At 36.2% G+C, this 16,693-nt stretch overlaps 1 protein-coding gene and 1 pseudogene across 16 annotated transcripts in view; both read right to left on the reverse strand.

The window, feature by feature from the left end:
• NEK10 (NIMA related kinase 10) overlaps positions 1 to 16,693 on the reverse strand; it is a 233,913-nt gene that overhangs the window by 141,295 nt on the left and 75,925 nt on the right. For all 16 annotated transcript variants that reach the window (XR_013361388.1, XM_077865476.1, XM_077865473.1 and 13 more), the window contains one exon: positions 476 to 551. Coding sequence is in view for 15 of the 16 variants with exons in the window: in XM_077865476.1 (XP_077721602.1) it covers positions 476 to 551 (76 nt within the window). In the remaining variant the exon portion in view is untranslated. The remainder of the gene's footprint in view (positions 1 to 475; positions 552 to 16,693) is intronic.
• Positions 5,305 to 5,934, reverse strand: LOC144293590 (transcription factor BTF3 pseudogene; annotated as a pseudogene).

Raw genomic sequence — 16,693 nt, forward strand, 5'->3', positions numbered from 1 at the left:
GGATATGCATATTAGTACACACACACACACACACACACACAAACCTTTCTCTTGCTCTTGAATGCTTACAGGCAGACAAGAGAAAAATAGGCATTTTTCAAGTAGGTACAGTAAGATATTCCAAGTGTCACAGTGAATAGCGAGTCTACTAGTTCATTCGCAGATCCTTCAACAACAATTGCACATCTACTATGTGCCAAGGATCATTGCAATTTATGAGGAATGAAAGTAGTTCCCAGGATGGACAGAGTTACCTTAAAGATGATTTTTTGTTGTTATTTCAAACTCACATAATAATGTATACTTGTAAAAAAAAAATAATGTATACCTGTGTACATATGTATTATCTGGGTAATTGAGGAAAACATTAAATAAGCTCCTTTACCTATAGTCATCTTTCTTTTGCGAGTCAAGACACTAAACTAAAGCCCCAATCAGGTATGATGTTTGAGAATCATAAAATAATTGTTCTTACCAGGAATACAGGATTGTTCCAACAACAGACGTGAGTTTACTGTTTTCTTGTTTTTGCTTTGCCAGCCCAAAGTCAGCTATAATTCACAAAAAAATGCAATATTATTATTATTGTGGTTCCTTAGCTTTTGACATTCCATACAATAACTATTGAAGTTCACAACAGAAAGCTGTTTAACCTTCTGTCAAAACGCACCATGTGCCAATCTTCCACACCATTCTCAGTCTTAATTAATAACATACATACTACAGGCCGTTATGCTATATATTTTGAGATAATAAGATTTAGCACCAAAAAACTAAAATAAGTCTTGCTGACTAAACAGTAGGGCAAAGTACTTATTGAACTAGTGATTCTACTTTTTAGGTTATCTTTATAATTTTCAAATAAATAAAATGAATCTGACATTTTAGCATATGCCAGGCATCATCTCAGCTGGACAGAAAACAAAAAAAAAAGAAAAGAAACTAAAATAAGGTAAGCCTAAATAACCACCACGGAGACCTGAAATCTGATACTAAACAGCATCTAATTGTACTAAGTCACAGTAAATAATGATATTCAGAATCATCTAAAATATTTACATACCAACAAAGGATTTTGATTTTTAACTTAGAACACCAAATACTTATGTTTAACATGACACTACCTGTACTTTTCAAAGCAATTTTAGATACTTCTCTTCTTTAAACCACTCAACAACTTAGGTCAAAGTGAATGATGGAAACAGATATTCTTCATAGCCTCACTATGCAGACTTACCTACGCTTGGAGAGATTTAATTACCAGGATTATGCAAAAAGTGTGGAACCAGGGCAAGAATTTAAGGGACTATGCCTAATAAGATTTCGTGTTCACAATATCACTATGTACAGTGCACCAAATATTTAGGGAATTTCACTGCAGTGAGCCTTAATAAGAGTATTTGATAATGTATCTATACTATTATATCCTTCAGGTTGAAAATATTCCAAAGACTTCAAACCAATAGTAATTCACATTATTAATAAAAAATACTCATTTACTAAACAACAACTTTGAAATAACACAAATTCAGCTGCTTACATGAATTGCCTAATTGAATACTACTAGCAATCCTGAAAGACAGGTATTATTATGGCTAGTGCAGCTTAGCACTTAAAAGCAAGAACTTGGGAACCAGCCTCCATTCAAATCCTTGCTCCATCATGTACTACCAGAGTAACTCTGAGCAAGTTATTTAATCTCCTTTTGCGGTAGTTTTCTTACCTCTAAAATAAGGATTATAATAGCCAATAGTAGTAAATAGTATGGTACAATAATAAAATCTGAGTCAATTAACATTTGTAAATGCAGGATAATACAAGTTAAACAACTGATGGTATCATTATTCAGTCTTTGCAGTCACCCACTTTATAAATGATAAAAATTAAGGCTCAGTTTACTTAGAGATTGAGTAACTTGCCCAAGGTCTTACAAGGAGAAATTAACAGTCAGATGTGAATCTGGCGTTACTTAATTCTAAGGCCAAATCCTTATCAAATCCTTATCAAAACCTAATACTCCTAACAAAGGAAAATGAGGCCCAGATCATTTCAATAACAAATTCTACCAAATATTTAAGGAATAAATATCAATTCTACATAAACTATACCAAAAGATATAAGAGAACACTTCCCAACTCATTTTATAAAGCCAACATTACTCTGAGACCAAAGCCAAAGACATTAAAAGAAAAGGAAGGGCAGCCCCAGTGGCTCAGCGGTTTAGCGCCGCCTTCAGCCAGGGGTGGGATCCTGGAGACCTGGGATCAAGTCCCATGTCGGACTCCCTAAATGGAGCTTACTTCTCCCTCTGCCTGTGCCTCTGCCTCTCTCTCTCACTCTCTCTCTCTCTCTCTCTCTCTCTCTGTCTCTCGTGAATAAGAAATCTTTAAAAAAAAAAAAAAAAGGAAAATACAGAACATCCCCCATGAAGATAGATAGATAGATAGATAGATATAGATAGATAGATAGATAGATAGATAAGCAAATAAAATCTAGACATAGATAAAAAGGATAATACATAGGGTCATCATGCCAGAAATAGAAGGCTGATTCAACATTTAAAAGTCTATCAAAAAAATAAATAAATAAAAAAAATAAAAGTCTATCAGTGCAGTTTACCAAATTAGTACATTAAGGAAGAAAATCATATGACCATATGTATGAAAAGGATTTGACAAAATTCAACATTTATTCTTTTCAGAAAAGTATAAATAGCTATGCATTTCCTTAACCTGATAAGAGGCATCTATAAAAAGCTACAACCAACTTTCTACTTAATGTAAATAGTTTTCCTTTAAGTTCAAAAACAAGGCTGACTGTCAATTAGATTTGTTGTGATGATCATTCCATAATATATGCAAACATCAAATTATTATGTTTTACACCTAAAAGTAATACCATGGTATATGTCAATTACACCTATTAAAAAAAGAAAACAAGTAAGAGATGTGGCAATCGTGTTAATATATTTCTATATATGTTGAAGAGACCATCACATAAGTACATTATTTATGTGCCCTTAATAACTGAATTTTTTAAATAAAGCAAAAACATTTGTTTTCTTTTTCCTTCTGAAGAAGATGAAGACAAAGAGGAAGAGGTTGGAGATGAAGGAGGAGGAGGAGGAGGAAACACACTAGCCCAGTGGCAGAGAAACAAAAATCTAGGGATAATATGACAAAAGACAGGAAAGATCAATGGAGGGAAAATTATACAATTTTGTTACATGGTCATTAAAAAAGACTAAAATTAATAAAGAAAAAGTCCAAGCTCATGGATTGGAATTCTCAATATTACATAGATGCCATTCTTCCTAAACTAACTTATATAATTCCAATCAAATGCCTCCAAATATTTTGGGTAGAATTTCACAAATTAAGTATAAAATTAATATATTTAACAGAAATAGATTGGACCGAAAGGAGCCATGGATTTTGATAAAAAGACAACAAAGTTTCCTACAAGATATTAAAATTATTACAATGTATTATAATTAAGACAACACAGTATTAACTCAAGGACACAAAAAGGGGGAAAAAAAGACCAAGGCAAGAATGTCCACTCTCACCATTCTTTTCTTTTCTTTTTTTATTTAAATTCAACTTGCCAAAATATAGTACATCAGTAGTTTCAGATGTAACTTTCAATAATTCACTCTCACCATTCTTATTCAAGATTGTACTAGAGGTCCAAGTAAATATGATATTTACATACAAATCTTTGCAAACATAATTTTTAACTTCTTTTTGATGAATTCCTTGGAGTGAGATTACTGGATAATACACTAAATGTATGTCTAAGTTTTTTAAAAACCGTCAAACCAAAATATTTTCCAATGGTTTCTCACCAGAAATGTATGAGTTCTAGTTGCTTGTATATCCTCACCAGCATTTGGTGTTTTTGTGTCTGTTTGTTTGTTTGTTTTAGATTTTTTTCCCTCAAGTAAACTCTGGGTTCAAGGTAGAGCTTGAACTCATGACCACGAGATCAAGAGTCACATGCTCTACCGACTGAGCCACTCAGCTGCCCCTGTTGTCAGTTGCTGTTTTTTTTAAATTAGCCATTCTAATAAGTATGTAGTGATAGCTCAGTATACATTTAATTTGCACTTCCCTAATGACTAATAGTGTTGGACATTTTTCATGTACTTGTTTGCTATCTGTGTATCTTCTTTACTGAGGTACCTATTCAAAATTTGGCCCATTTTTTGATTGGGTTGTTTGGTTTCTTATGATTGAGCTTTGGATACAAATTCTTCATGAACTATATGATTTGCAAATATTTTCTCCCAGTCTGAAGCTTGTCTGAATTCTCTTAATGTCTTCCAAAGAACAGAAGTTTTAAATTTCAAAGACATTAAGTTTTTTTTCTTTTATATATTGTGGTTTTGATGTTGTAGCTAAGACATACTTGCCTAGGCCATATAAAATAGTCCAGGCTATACTGTTGAAAAGGTCAGATAAAGAAGAGTGTCCTGGAGGATGAGAGTCCCAGTTCCAGCCAAACTCCAGAGCCTACCTGCCAGCCACATGAGTGAGTATACACCCTCTACTCTGAGTCAAGCTTCAGATGCAGCCTGAGCTGACAGCTTCACTGAAACCTCATAAGGCATCCTGAGCCAGAGCCACATAGCAAAGCTGCTCCTGGATTCCTGGCCCTCAGAAATGGTAAGAAAATAAATGTTTGTTGTCTTCAGCTGCTAAATTTCAGAGCAATCTGTTTTACAGTAATGAAAAATTAATACAACCACTACCATCCTACTCCAATTGACCACAAGTGCTCACATAGGCTACAGAGCAACACTTCCTAAACAGGACTCCTGCTTCTATCGTTCCCTCCAAAACATAATTCTCCATGCCAGAGCCAAAATGATCTTGGAAAAAACTAGAGCAGAGACCACTACTTGCAAAGTTAAAATTCTACAAAGCCTTTTAATAAATACTAAGAATAAAAGCCAAGCTCCTATCAGGCATCTAAGACCATATATTATCTGGGTTTTCAGAAAGGTCTTTCTTGACCATACTATGATAAATATGTCTCCTTCTTTAATACTCTTCTATTACATTTATTTGATTCATATCTTTCATTATCTGATTTTTTACATTATACTGCCATTTATAATCATTTAAAATCTTTAATCAAATTTCATCAAAGATTACCAGCCATATTACATGCGATGATTAGCTTTCTATAAACAACTTTGCTTTCTGTGTACAAATCAGTGTCAATGAAATAAAAAATTGTTTTTGAGGCAAAGAACTATATTAACCATACTTCAAACTTTATTCGCAGGCTTTGCTTCAGCTTAATTAGCTGCAAAGAATGAATTGTGTCTAAGAAAACACTGAAAAGAGCTGCAGTGGCCAAGGGGCTTGACCTTAAAAATATTAGAGATCTGAATTTTATCGGATCAATGAACAAAATCATGAAAATCAGTCAGAATATACAATAGCAGCTCCCAGTAACTTCTTCAAGTTTTATTGTCCTCAGAAGTTGGCTCAATTCAGTTTGCTTCATTCTTGGAAGCCTCATCAAAATTCTCCACAAGATCTGGAGCTTCATCATCCCCCTCCTCTCCAGTAACCAATGGGGCTTCTCCATTCACAGACTATGTGGGCAGAGTTTCAGTCAGTCTTCTTAAACTAGTCAGACTGTCTGCACCAAGCTGGTTTAAGCTACGGGATAGCATTTCTGTCAGCTGCTTTGTCTCAGCCTGGCCTGTGATGGTGAAAGTGTTCGCTGCCAGGGATGCCCAGACGTAAGGGTTGGGAAAGTGGATCACTGCTCCTTGCTTTGCATATTCACTTCTTCAGTACTAGAGCTGTCATTTATCCCTAACTTCTTTAAGGAAACCTGAAGTTTTTTTATCATCTGCTGTAGCTGTTCCATGAACCACCTTCTTTCTGCAAGCAGTTGTTTTCCACCAATGTACATTGTCCTTGTGGTTCGGGGAGTTTCTCCTGGCTCATGATAGTTTCTTTCGACTTGTTGGGGTAGAAATGGGACTGTGAGGGGGACTAGGGTTCTATTTTTGTTTAATATTCACTTATGTATTTAGGGTATATCTTCCTAACTAGTATGAAAGATCCATACTTTGTGTTATCACTGTATATTACAGAGCTGTATCTTTTGATAAGTATATAGATATGTAGTTGACCCTTGAACAATGTAAGGGTTAGGGCTGCTAACCCCCAGCACAATCAAAAGTCCATGTATAACTTTTGACTCCCCTAAAACTTAACTACTAATAGCCAACTGTGGATCAGAAGCCTTATAACATAAACAGTCAACTAACACATATTTTGTACGTTACATGTAATATATACTGTATTCTTACAATAAAGTAAAAGTAGGCCAAAAAAAGTCATTGAGAAAATCATATGGAAGAAATAATACACTTACAACACTGAACCATATCTACTGGAAAAAAAAAAAAAAAAAACATGTATAAATGGACCAGTGCAGTTCAAACCCATGCTGTTCAAGGATCAACTGTATATGCATATCTATCTGTTTATCTTTCTATAAATATCTATCTAATATCTATCTAAATATCTATCTATCCTCTCAGTCCAGTAGTAGTAATTAGAAATGGTAGAAGGTTAAATTTTACAAAGTATTTAAAGACTATTCACAGGTTAAGGGCTCCAGGGTGGCTCAGTCAGTTAAGCATCTGACTTTTCATTTTGGCTCAGGTCATGATCTCAGGGCCCTGGGACTGAGTCCCTCATTGGGCTCCATGCTCAGTGGAAATCTGCTTAAGATTCTCTCTCTTCTTCTTCCTTTACCCCTCCTCCTCCGCTCATGCTCTCTCTTTCTTGACTGAATAAACAAATCTTTTTTTAAAAAAAGACTATTTGTAAGCTTATTCACAAGCTTGCTTTAATCTTCCCATTTCTCTATTGCGTGTATTGGAGAAAATTAGTAGAAATAGTATAGCAGATCAATATTTTTAGAAGCTCACTATAATCTTAGCACACATAGATTTCATGTACTTACAATCTAAAATAATCCTTTGACATTTAGTTTTAGTGCTACATAGAAATTATCTTGTTTTTATAAAAATGCCATTGATTTTGAAAGGCAAAAACTAAGGAGTGGTACTCAGAAGGATTCTACTCACTCTATGTAATGTAGATAATGGCAGAAACTCGATGTCTACAAAAATACAGATAGTTGAGAAGTATTCAATAAAGAGAACAAAAGCTACTATTGTTGGCCATTTGGAAGATTTTGGTGGTAGCAATAATGTTTCTTTTACTCTTCCTATGTTTGTGATGATATTTGGAAGAGAGGAAAGGATTTATTTCAGAAACTGTGGTCATAAAAGTATTCATGTGGTATTATAGAAATTCAAAATGACAACAGATGACATTTTACATATAGCACATTATGCAAAAAAAAAAGTCAGTAAAAAATCTCTCCTTTGATAGAATGAATGATACAAGAAATGCTAAAACTGTAGACTGCGCTATTGCCTATAGCTGTCAACCTTCAGATGGAAAATGCATGTGGTCTGATTGAGCGCCTAGATTCTTGCTCTGTCATTTACTATCTACATGACATTGGATTCATAACTCAACTACTCTGTTTTCTCAAAAAACAGCCTATGAAACCAATCTTTTGCAAGGGGTTGTAAGGTTTTTCCATCCCTCTCCATACGGAGTTTTCACCTACCACCTGTGTCAGTAGCTCCCAAATTCAAAGCCATGCCCATTCATTCCCAGCTGTAGGCAGCACCTGGCCCTTTTGCACTCAACCGAGCTCATCATTTGCAGTCATGAGGATACCCTAAACAGCAGATGGCATCTCATCTTCCTCATTTTCTGGGTTTGAAATCTCTGCCTCTTCTCTCTTGCCCCTATGTTCATCGACTCCTCAGCTCTTGTACCTGAATTTTTCTTTTGATTCTGTGACCACAGTTTAAATGTGCCAGGGGCCCAGAACCTGGGTGCATCTCATCAGAAAACTTTTCTTTCTAGTTCATTCCACAGGTTATTAAAATGGAATAATCTACCAACCTCTGTCTTCATCACGCAAGCACCCATATAAGTGCCAGAATGTTTCCTAACTGCTACTGTTTATAAAGTCCCCAGCTACCCCATGCCTTCAATACTGGCCATTTACTCACTGATTCACCCATATCTCCAATTACCAGATCAGAAACTATCCATACTGGCAAAGCCCATAGGGACCAGTGGTAGAGATACACATTAAACAAAGAATCACATATATAAATTAATAATTGTGATAAGATCATTAAAGAGCAGATAGAGCTATGATGCTATGAGACAGTAACATAGGAAACAGCCAATCAGGAAAATCTTCCATGACAAAACAGTGATTGAGGTAATATATAATAGAGGACAGAAGTTAACTAGGTAAGAAGAGAAATTGGGAAAGAGGCATCCAGCAGAGGAACGTGCATGTGCAAAGGTCTTGTGATTAAGGAAACATGATCCATTAAAGAACTGAGAGAAGAACCTGTGATCAAAGGAGCATGTCCACCGAAGAACTAAAAAAAGGACAGGTTGGCTGGAGGATAGACAATCAGAGTCATGGCCAGATGATGCAAGCAAGACCCTGCAGGCCATGTTCAGATACAGATCCCTGGAAATATGGGCCAACTTAAAATGTCCACCTCAACAAAACTACTGGATTCATCCAAACCATTCAACACAGTACTTGATTATGAGCACCCCATGACCTCAAGGATGCCTTTTTATTTACCTGAATTGATCTTTCTGAGGGAATACTATGAAGAGAGTTGATGAAGAGATAAACACTAGAGCCAGACATGGGTTATCTCTGGCCCTGTAAATCTATTAGTTGGGTGATTTAAGCAAGTTTTCTAACTTCTCTCTTTTTATTATCTGTGAGAATGGGAATGTGCCTCAGATATTGGATGAGGTAATGAACATATAACTCTCATCCTATAGTAAATGTTTAAGAGATGTAGCTATGGTTGATTACTCCTTTCCTTCAAAGCACAGATAAAATGTCTACCATGATAAAAATGTCTTCCTTGAATAAAATAAAACCATGAATGATTGTGACAATTTCAGGAAATGATCAGCTGAAATCTCTATAGTGTTAGGCAATGACAGAGGCATCTACTTGAACATAACTGTATAATAGGCCAGAAAGATGTCCACCTTGCAACTTCCCCCCATTTACCACTCTGCTCTTTCCTTCTGCCTTGGTAAATGAAGGCCAACCTCCAACATACACAGTGACAAGATCGTCAGTAACATCCTCCCCTTGCAGGGCTCTGTAGGAAATTAGAGGGTTCTTGGAAAGATGCTCAACAAAGTCCTACCTCATTGGCACTTCCTCCTCTGAAGGCCACTCAAATTCCTAATCCTTGGCCCCAAAACCTCCCTCTGATCTTCTTCCAAATGAAGTTCAGCTGTTATTAATATTATTTTTTCTAATCCAACAAGTAGAATTCTGATAGAGTCTAAAATGGAATTTTCTGAACAGGGGAATGGGGAAAGGAGTTTAATGCTGGTGTACTGTGAGCTCTTCCACTGTCCCATCCACTCTTCCAAAGCTTCCTTCCCCAGTGAAGGCTCTTCCCTGGATGAGAGAGCAAAACTATTTCTTTTTCTCAACAGCATCATTATTTTATTAATTTCTATTGATGGAATTATTGTAACAAAGACTTGTAGGATGAAAAGTTCAACCCCAGATATAAAAATAATTTCTGAATTCTAGGCAACCATATCTTTGCTACACAAACATCATTTCATTCTAGGGCAACTATCAGTAGACTAGATTCTCGGGGAAACCATTGTCCTTACTAAGTATGGGCTCTTCTAAAATCATTTTTCAATGTGGAGTTTGTTCTGATTACTATTACTTGGGAATAACAAATGAAATTTTAAACAAGTGGTACTAATATTAAGTAGGAGTCCTAAGGATCAGATTCTTATAAAAACAGGAATTCAGGCTCTTGCTTTCTCATTCTGTCTCTGTCTGTCTGTCTGTCTCTCTCTCTCTCTCTCACACACACACACACACTGTTTATAGCATGATTATAGAACCCAAAAGGCTCCAATGGTGTCAGTATACTTAACTTAGGAGGCTGGCCAGACCGATCAGATGTGTAGTACCATGCACTGTTGAGTTAGTCTATGTAAAAATAGGTACTCCTACCCACTCACCGTGCTGTCTCAGAGAACATACTTGAGGAAAACTCAGAATGAAAATAACATGTCCAGAACACATCAGAGTTTACCCTTTACATTAAAAATTTCTCAGAGAACTAAATCATAACCCAATATGCCCATATGAAAACCCACACTAAAATAAACTTTATTATCCTTGATCTTTGTTGTTTTTATAGGCCTTATGAATCCAACATTGGTAAGATTTTAGTTCCAATTTTTTTCCTAAGATGATAAAGATTCAAGGCCTCCTTATTAGCTCATGCAGTCAATTATGGTGAGTTGGTACCACTAGGAGAGTATAACAATCATCTGGTCAAGATCAGCACTTTCAGGATGTTCTGCTAGGACTTTCTTGGGACTGTCATTCTCATCTTTTCCTGGAAGTCAACTGCTATTCAAATCTCAGAATTGCAGGATGACCCACTGGTGGTGTGAGAATCTTAGAATATTTTTTTAAGATTTTATTTATTTATTCATGAGAGACACAGAGAGAAAGAGAAAGGCAGAGACACAGGCAGAGGGAGAAGCAGGCTCCATGCAGGGAACCTGACGTGGGACTCCATCCTGGGTCTCCAGGATTACACCCTGGGCTGAAGGTGGCGCTACACCGCTGAGCCACCTGGGCTGCCCTCTTAGAATATTTTTTAGAAATTAGATTTGACTGAATTTGTTTCAGTGTTTCTTTATTTCACATGACCTAATAGGAATATAAGGAAACTGGTAGGCTTGACAGAAAATATCCTTGCTTTCCTAGTGACATGAAGGCAATTTGTTGACTGAGAGAAATTTTAGAAATTATGTGGCTACCTTACTATGCAGATGCTGTTAAGATATGCAACACAGAGATTCAGTATTCTGTGGTCTTTTAAGAACACTCAAAGTTCCATGTTGGCTTAGACTCAAATAGATACTGTATCTGGATAATGAGAAGTAAATTACACAATAGACTCAAAGCAAGGCAGGTCAAGAGACCTACAAAAGCTATAAACAGACTCATTATGTGCCTATTTAGCCAGGAGACTTTTTAGAGCTATATGAAATAATATGCATATAAGGACTTTGACTTCCCTATCAGAAGTACAACACTAATTCATTTTTCCTATAATGACATAGATTTCTCAGCAGCAATTGAGCCAACCAAAATCATTTAAAATCTTCCAATCCTCTAGAAAACAATTAAAATGCCAAGATTCTAGCAATACAAGAGAGGTCTAATTTGATTTCTCAAACTTTGTTGACACTCAAGAAAGTAAACTCTTTCCTATCATACTTAGGGTTACATTATTTGCTCAGATGCCACTGGGAATCACTTGTAACTTTCCCCATTTATGTACCAATTTTCACCTGAATCCTCAATTCTCCTTACATTAAACATTCTTCCCACAGAATCTTAGCTGACAGATCAAGGTCTCAAATCCAAGTATCTTTCCTAATCATTACTTTTTATTTGTAATTGGCTTCTAAATATTTCTGTCTGGGTGTGTTTTAGTTCATTTGTTCATTCATTCATCTATCCATTTATTCAACAAATATTATAAAGTGCTTTTGCAGAAAGAAAGTCAAGAAAACTAGTTTCCTTTACCTCAAGGAGGGAATGGCAGTAAACCACTATCCTATGTGCTAAGACAGACAAGCTGCCCTATATGCTAAGAAAAGCAAGCCTGGTATACTAAAGGAGCCCAGAAATAGAACCTGTCAGATGTGGACATCAAAGATGCCACCTGGAGGAACAGCATTTGAATTGAGTAGCAGAGGGTATTCCAGGCAGAGAGACCACTATGTTGGAAGTCACAGAGGTATAGAACCACAGCATGGTCTGTTCAGGAAGGAGCAATTTGTCCCATGAGGCCAGAGCAAAAGGCAAATGTGAGATCATGAAGAAAGGAGAAGAAAGGACTTTGGATGCCCAAAGGAATGTCATAGGGAGCTACCTGAAGGACTTTAAACAGGTAAGGATATGATCAGATTTCTACAGCAGTATGTATAAAACCTTACAGCTTAAATTCCCTCACCCAATTCTCTGGTATCACAATCCTCACACTCAGACTTGTTCTCACTCTTCATTAACCAGGCACAAACTCTGAAATACTGGGTCCCAAATAACTGCTGAATCTAATCCTTCTGCTAAATCCTCTTCTTCTGCTGCCATAGATAAAACCCACATTACATCTTTCGAGGACAATTACAAGAGTCTTTGGTGGCAAATACTGCAGACTAGCTCCCAAAAAGCCATTAGCCATCCCTTTTTTATTTCCAACTACAGAGGCTGAAAGCTCACCTAGACAATCTCCCTTATACCTGGGGGTGGTAACATGGCTTGGCTTTGGCCAACACAATGTGAGATAGGAGCTTCAGGCAGCCTGGGTCTCTGAGCACAGCTCCCTCAGTTACCTGCATTGCACACACAGAATGAGCTAAGAAGGAAACCTTGCTGTTTTAAGCCAGGGTGGGCAAATGTTTTCTTTACTTTTCTTTTTAATATATAGTGGGTTATAACTTTAAGTTTTTGTTTGTTTGTTTGTTTGTTTGTTTGTTTGAAGTACTCTCTACAACCAACATGGAGCTGAAACTCAGGACCCTGAGATCAAGAGTGGCATGCTCTTCCAACTGAGCCAGCCAGGCACCCCAAGGACAAACTTTTTCTGTAAAGGGTCAGATAATAAACATTTAAGGCTTCAAGAGCCGCATGTGATCTCTGTCACATATTCTTCTGCTTCTTTTTTTTTAAAACAACCATCTAAAAAGAAAAAAAAGCCATCATTATCTCACAGGTCATACAAAAACAGGCCACAGCTGGATTTGTCCCATAGGTTGTGGTTTACCACTATTTTAAGCTGCTGAAACCTTCAGGCCACTTGTTACTACAGCATAACATGACCAATCCCAAGTAATATAATAGTATTTTGCATCGACAAATTTCTAGTCTTTATAACCCTGTACACAACTAGAAGCTCCATGAAGATAGTGACCATGTCTGCCATACTTGTCTTGTTAACTGCTGGATGTCACAGCTCAAGGGTTAACTGCTGAGTCAAGAACTCAAAATCCTCTGCAAAAGACTGTGAGTTCAAGGGACAGAGGACATGGCTTCCATCTAATATCCACTCCTACATGCCTGGTATATGATGGCATTTGATAAGCACTTGAATCTTTGCTAAATGTTCTACGGAATCAAGTATTTTTCTGTTGTTATTACCAGTAGCAAAAGCCAAATACCATTTGAGATACATGTAAAAATGTACACAGCCTATTTAGTTACAGGATGAATATGTGACCTCTTAAGTCATGCACTAAAGCCCATGTCCGAAATCTATTATCATAATTGATTGAGTTTTGTTTTTCTCTTTTTCTCTTCTTTTTTTCTTTCTTTTAGTTTGGGATGAGGGAGAAAGTAGGAGCATGAGAGGCTTACATTAAAATTTGAGTATTTGAAAAGGTGAAATGGTGGGTCTGTGAGCAAGTTCATTTCCAGCAGATCCCCTTCTTCAGAACATTCTATAATGGGATGGCACAGTGTAGGTCTTATTTGACAGGTGGCAGCACTTAGAGCTGACCTTGACTGTGCTTTGCTTAGCACGCCACTGAGTTGGGTCTGTTCCCTTGTGTGGCATCCAAGGTTGCAAATAAATGCAGAGGCAAGACCTGAACATGTTTCACAGAACAAGTCATTAAGATATACAATCTTTCAAATGGAGATATATTTAGACATTTAGACATTAAGATGAGATACCATTTGAAAAACCACACATACCTAAATATTAGTATAACAATATAAAGTTAGTACTTTCAACCTGCTGCCTCATGAAGGCAAATTCTCAGCTAGTGTGCTTACTATAAATAATTGCACACCAAACTCAATCTTAAAACATCTAATTCATCTATAGTAAGAAAAAGAGAAAGAGAGGGAAATTTAAGTTTCTCTAGAGCTTTTTTTTTCTGGTTACATTTTCAATACATTTTGTCTCATGCTTCTTAAACATCACTTGTCAATTCTGTGTTTCTTTCCTGGGAGTAAATAAGCCTTCTAGCACAAGAGAAAAGAAAAATAAATATGACAAGGCTGCCCCTTTGTGGTAACACGATTTCACACACAACCCAGCCATTTTTATAGGCTCTATGAATTGCATCTTTATTTCAACCTCCCAAAATATGGCCTTTTCTACATTTGGTTCCAAATTAATGCTATAAGATTTTAATTTAACCATACCCCTCATAAAAATAAGAATCTCTAAAGTCCACATTTATACCACCAATAGTGATAGACACTGAAAAATATTTTTCATCACTATTACATTTAAAATATCTTTAGGGACGCCTGGGTGGCTCAGTGGTTGAGTATCTGCCTTCGGCTCAGGTCATGATCCTGGGGTCTGGGGATCGAATCTGACATCAAGCTCCCAGCAGGAAACCTGCTTCTCCTTCTGCCTGTGTCTCTGCTTCTCTCTGTGTCTCTCGTGAATAAATAAATTAAAAATCTTTAAAAAAATTCTTTAAAATAGTGATATCAAGATTCTTTAGATTATATTTTCAGTCATAAAATCATTTTATACTCAATGAAAATATAGTAGCACATCAACACCCTGTCCGTGTAATTGCTTTAATGGAAAGAAACTAGATTAGGTTAAGATTCTATTCTAAGGTATACCACTGCTTCTTTATTTGAAGCTAAAAAAATATTGCCTCATTTAATGCTAAAAAGTTTGGAAAGATGAATATAATTTTTAAGTTAATAAAACTTAAGTAATAAGTCTGACAAATATTAATAAGAAAAAGTTTGGGCAGAATGGTGATGAGTGGCAGGACAGAGAAAAAGAAAATAAAAGTTTACTTATCCTTGTAAACAAAGTAACTTTTTTCTAAGGAGTCCTTTACAATTTGAAAGCAAGCAAAAATGTATTTTATGAGAGTAAAAATGAAAAGGAGATATTTTGTTATACTAATGTATAGACTTAATGTAACTGGCCTGCCTTTTTGGGTTTAAAAGGTGGATTGATCATATATATGTTTGTTTTCTAGCTCTTAAAATCTTGCTAAAATGAAAGGAAATAAATTTTCTTTAATACATCACTAACTCACAAGGACAATGAAAATGGGCTTGGTGACAACAGAGGATAAGATATTCCAATGAATTTTTGTAAGATGGAAAGTAGATGGAAAATGTACCCTGCAGAAGTCCAAACCATGTGTCTGAGAATAAGAGGACCAAAAGGGTACCCATTCACTCTGCAGAGCTCATATACTTAGTATGCCACACAAGGAGAGGTGAAGTTAAAAAAAAAAAAAAAAAAAAGCTCAAAAGACAGAGTTAAGATCAAGTGCACAGGTTCCTCCCCAAATGTACATGTCACTACCCAGTAATTGAGTTCCCTATGCCACTAGCAGGAAAAGAGAGATTTATTTTCCAAAGACATTGACTGAACCAAAAAGAAACAAAACAGAGTGTAGATGAACACATGGGAATTCAGGGAAAATCTATCAACTGGATATAACTCCCTGAGCCCACTTTCTCCACACTGCCTCCCAAATGACAACAACAGATAGACATTGCCTCAGTCAAGATACTGGAGATATATTCTTTGGAAAAAAGTTATATAATAACTTTGAGGGGTTCCCAAGGAAAAATGTGCTCTAACAAAGTCCACAGATAGTAGCCTTAGCTGGAACTCGCAGAGCTTCCAACAGCTTATTTAGGGGCTTTCTCAGCCCAGTATCAATAGACATTTGAGAAAAGTATCAAATAGGAAATAGATACTTGGAGGGGAGTGGGGAAGATGGAACCAGAAAATTAAAAAAACAATGCAGTATGCTGAATAGAAAAGTCTACATTATCCTGAGGAAGAATAGAATTAGGCTTCTATGAAGATGATATAAAGAATAAGATAAAAGCTGAGGAAGTTAAAAAATGTGAAAACAAAAATTAAATAATAGAAGCACTAAAAAATTAAGTTAAAGAAATAACTGGGTAGCTCAGTGGTTGAGCATCTGCCTTTGGCTCTTGGTGTGATCCTCCAGTCCCAGTATGGAGTCCCACATTGGGCTCCCTGCACGGAGCCTGCTTCTCCTTCTGCCTACATCTCTGCCTCTCTCTCTCTCTCTGTGTCTCTCATGAATAAATAAATAAAATCTTTAAAAAAAAAAAAAGAAATAACTGAAGTAAAACAAAGAGATCTGAAAACTGAGAGAATAATTATTTTTAAATTAGGAGACTATTCAGCATATAGACCCAAGACTAAAAGGAATTCTAGAAATTAAAGGGAAAGGGAGAAAAATAATGAAGAAATAAGGCAGAAAAATTTCCCAAAACTGAAATGTTACCTCCAATACTGAAATGCAAACCTAGTTCCAAACACATTGAATGAAAAGAGACCCACTCAAAGCTGTGGGTAAATAGAACAACCTAAAAGTCTCTAGATAAATAAAAGTGCTCATACAAGCAATGGGAATCAAAATAGCATTAGCTTTCCAAACAACAAAACTGGATGCTAGAAGACTGAAGTAATGCCTTCAAATTTGAAAGGATA

Source organism: Canis aureus, chromosome 22 (genome assembly GCF_053574225.1).
Source record: "Canis aureus isolate CA01 chromosome 22, VMU_Caureus_v.1.0, whole genome shotgun sequence".
NCBI lineage: Eukaryota > Metazoa > Chordata > Mammalia > Carnivora > Canidae > Canis > Canis aureus.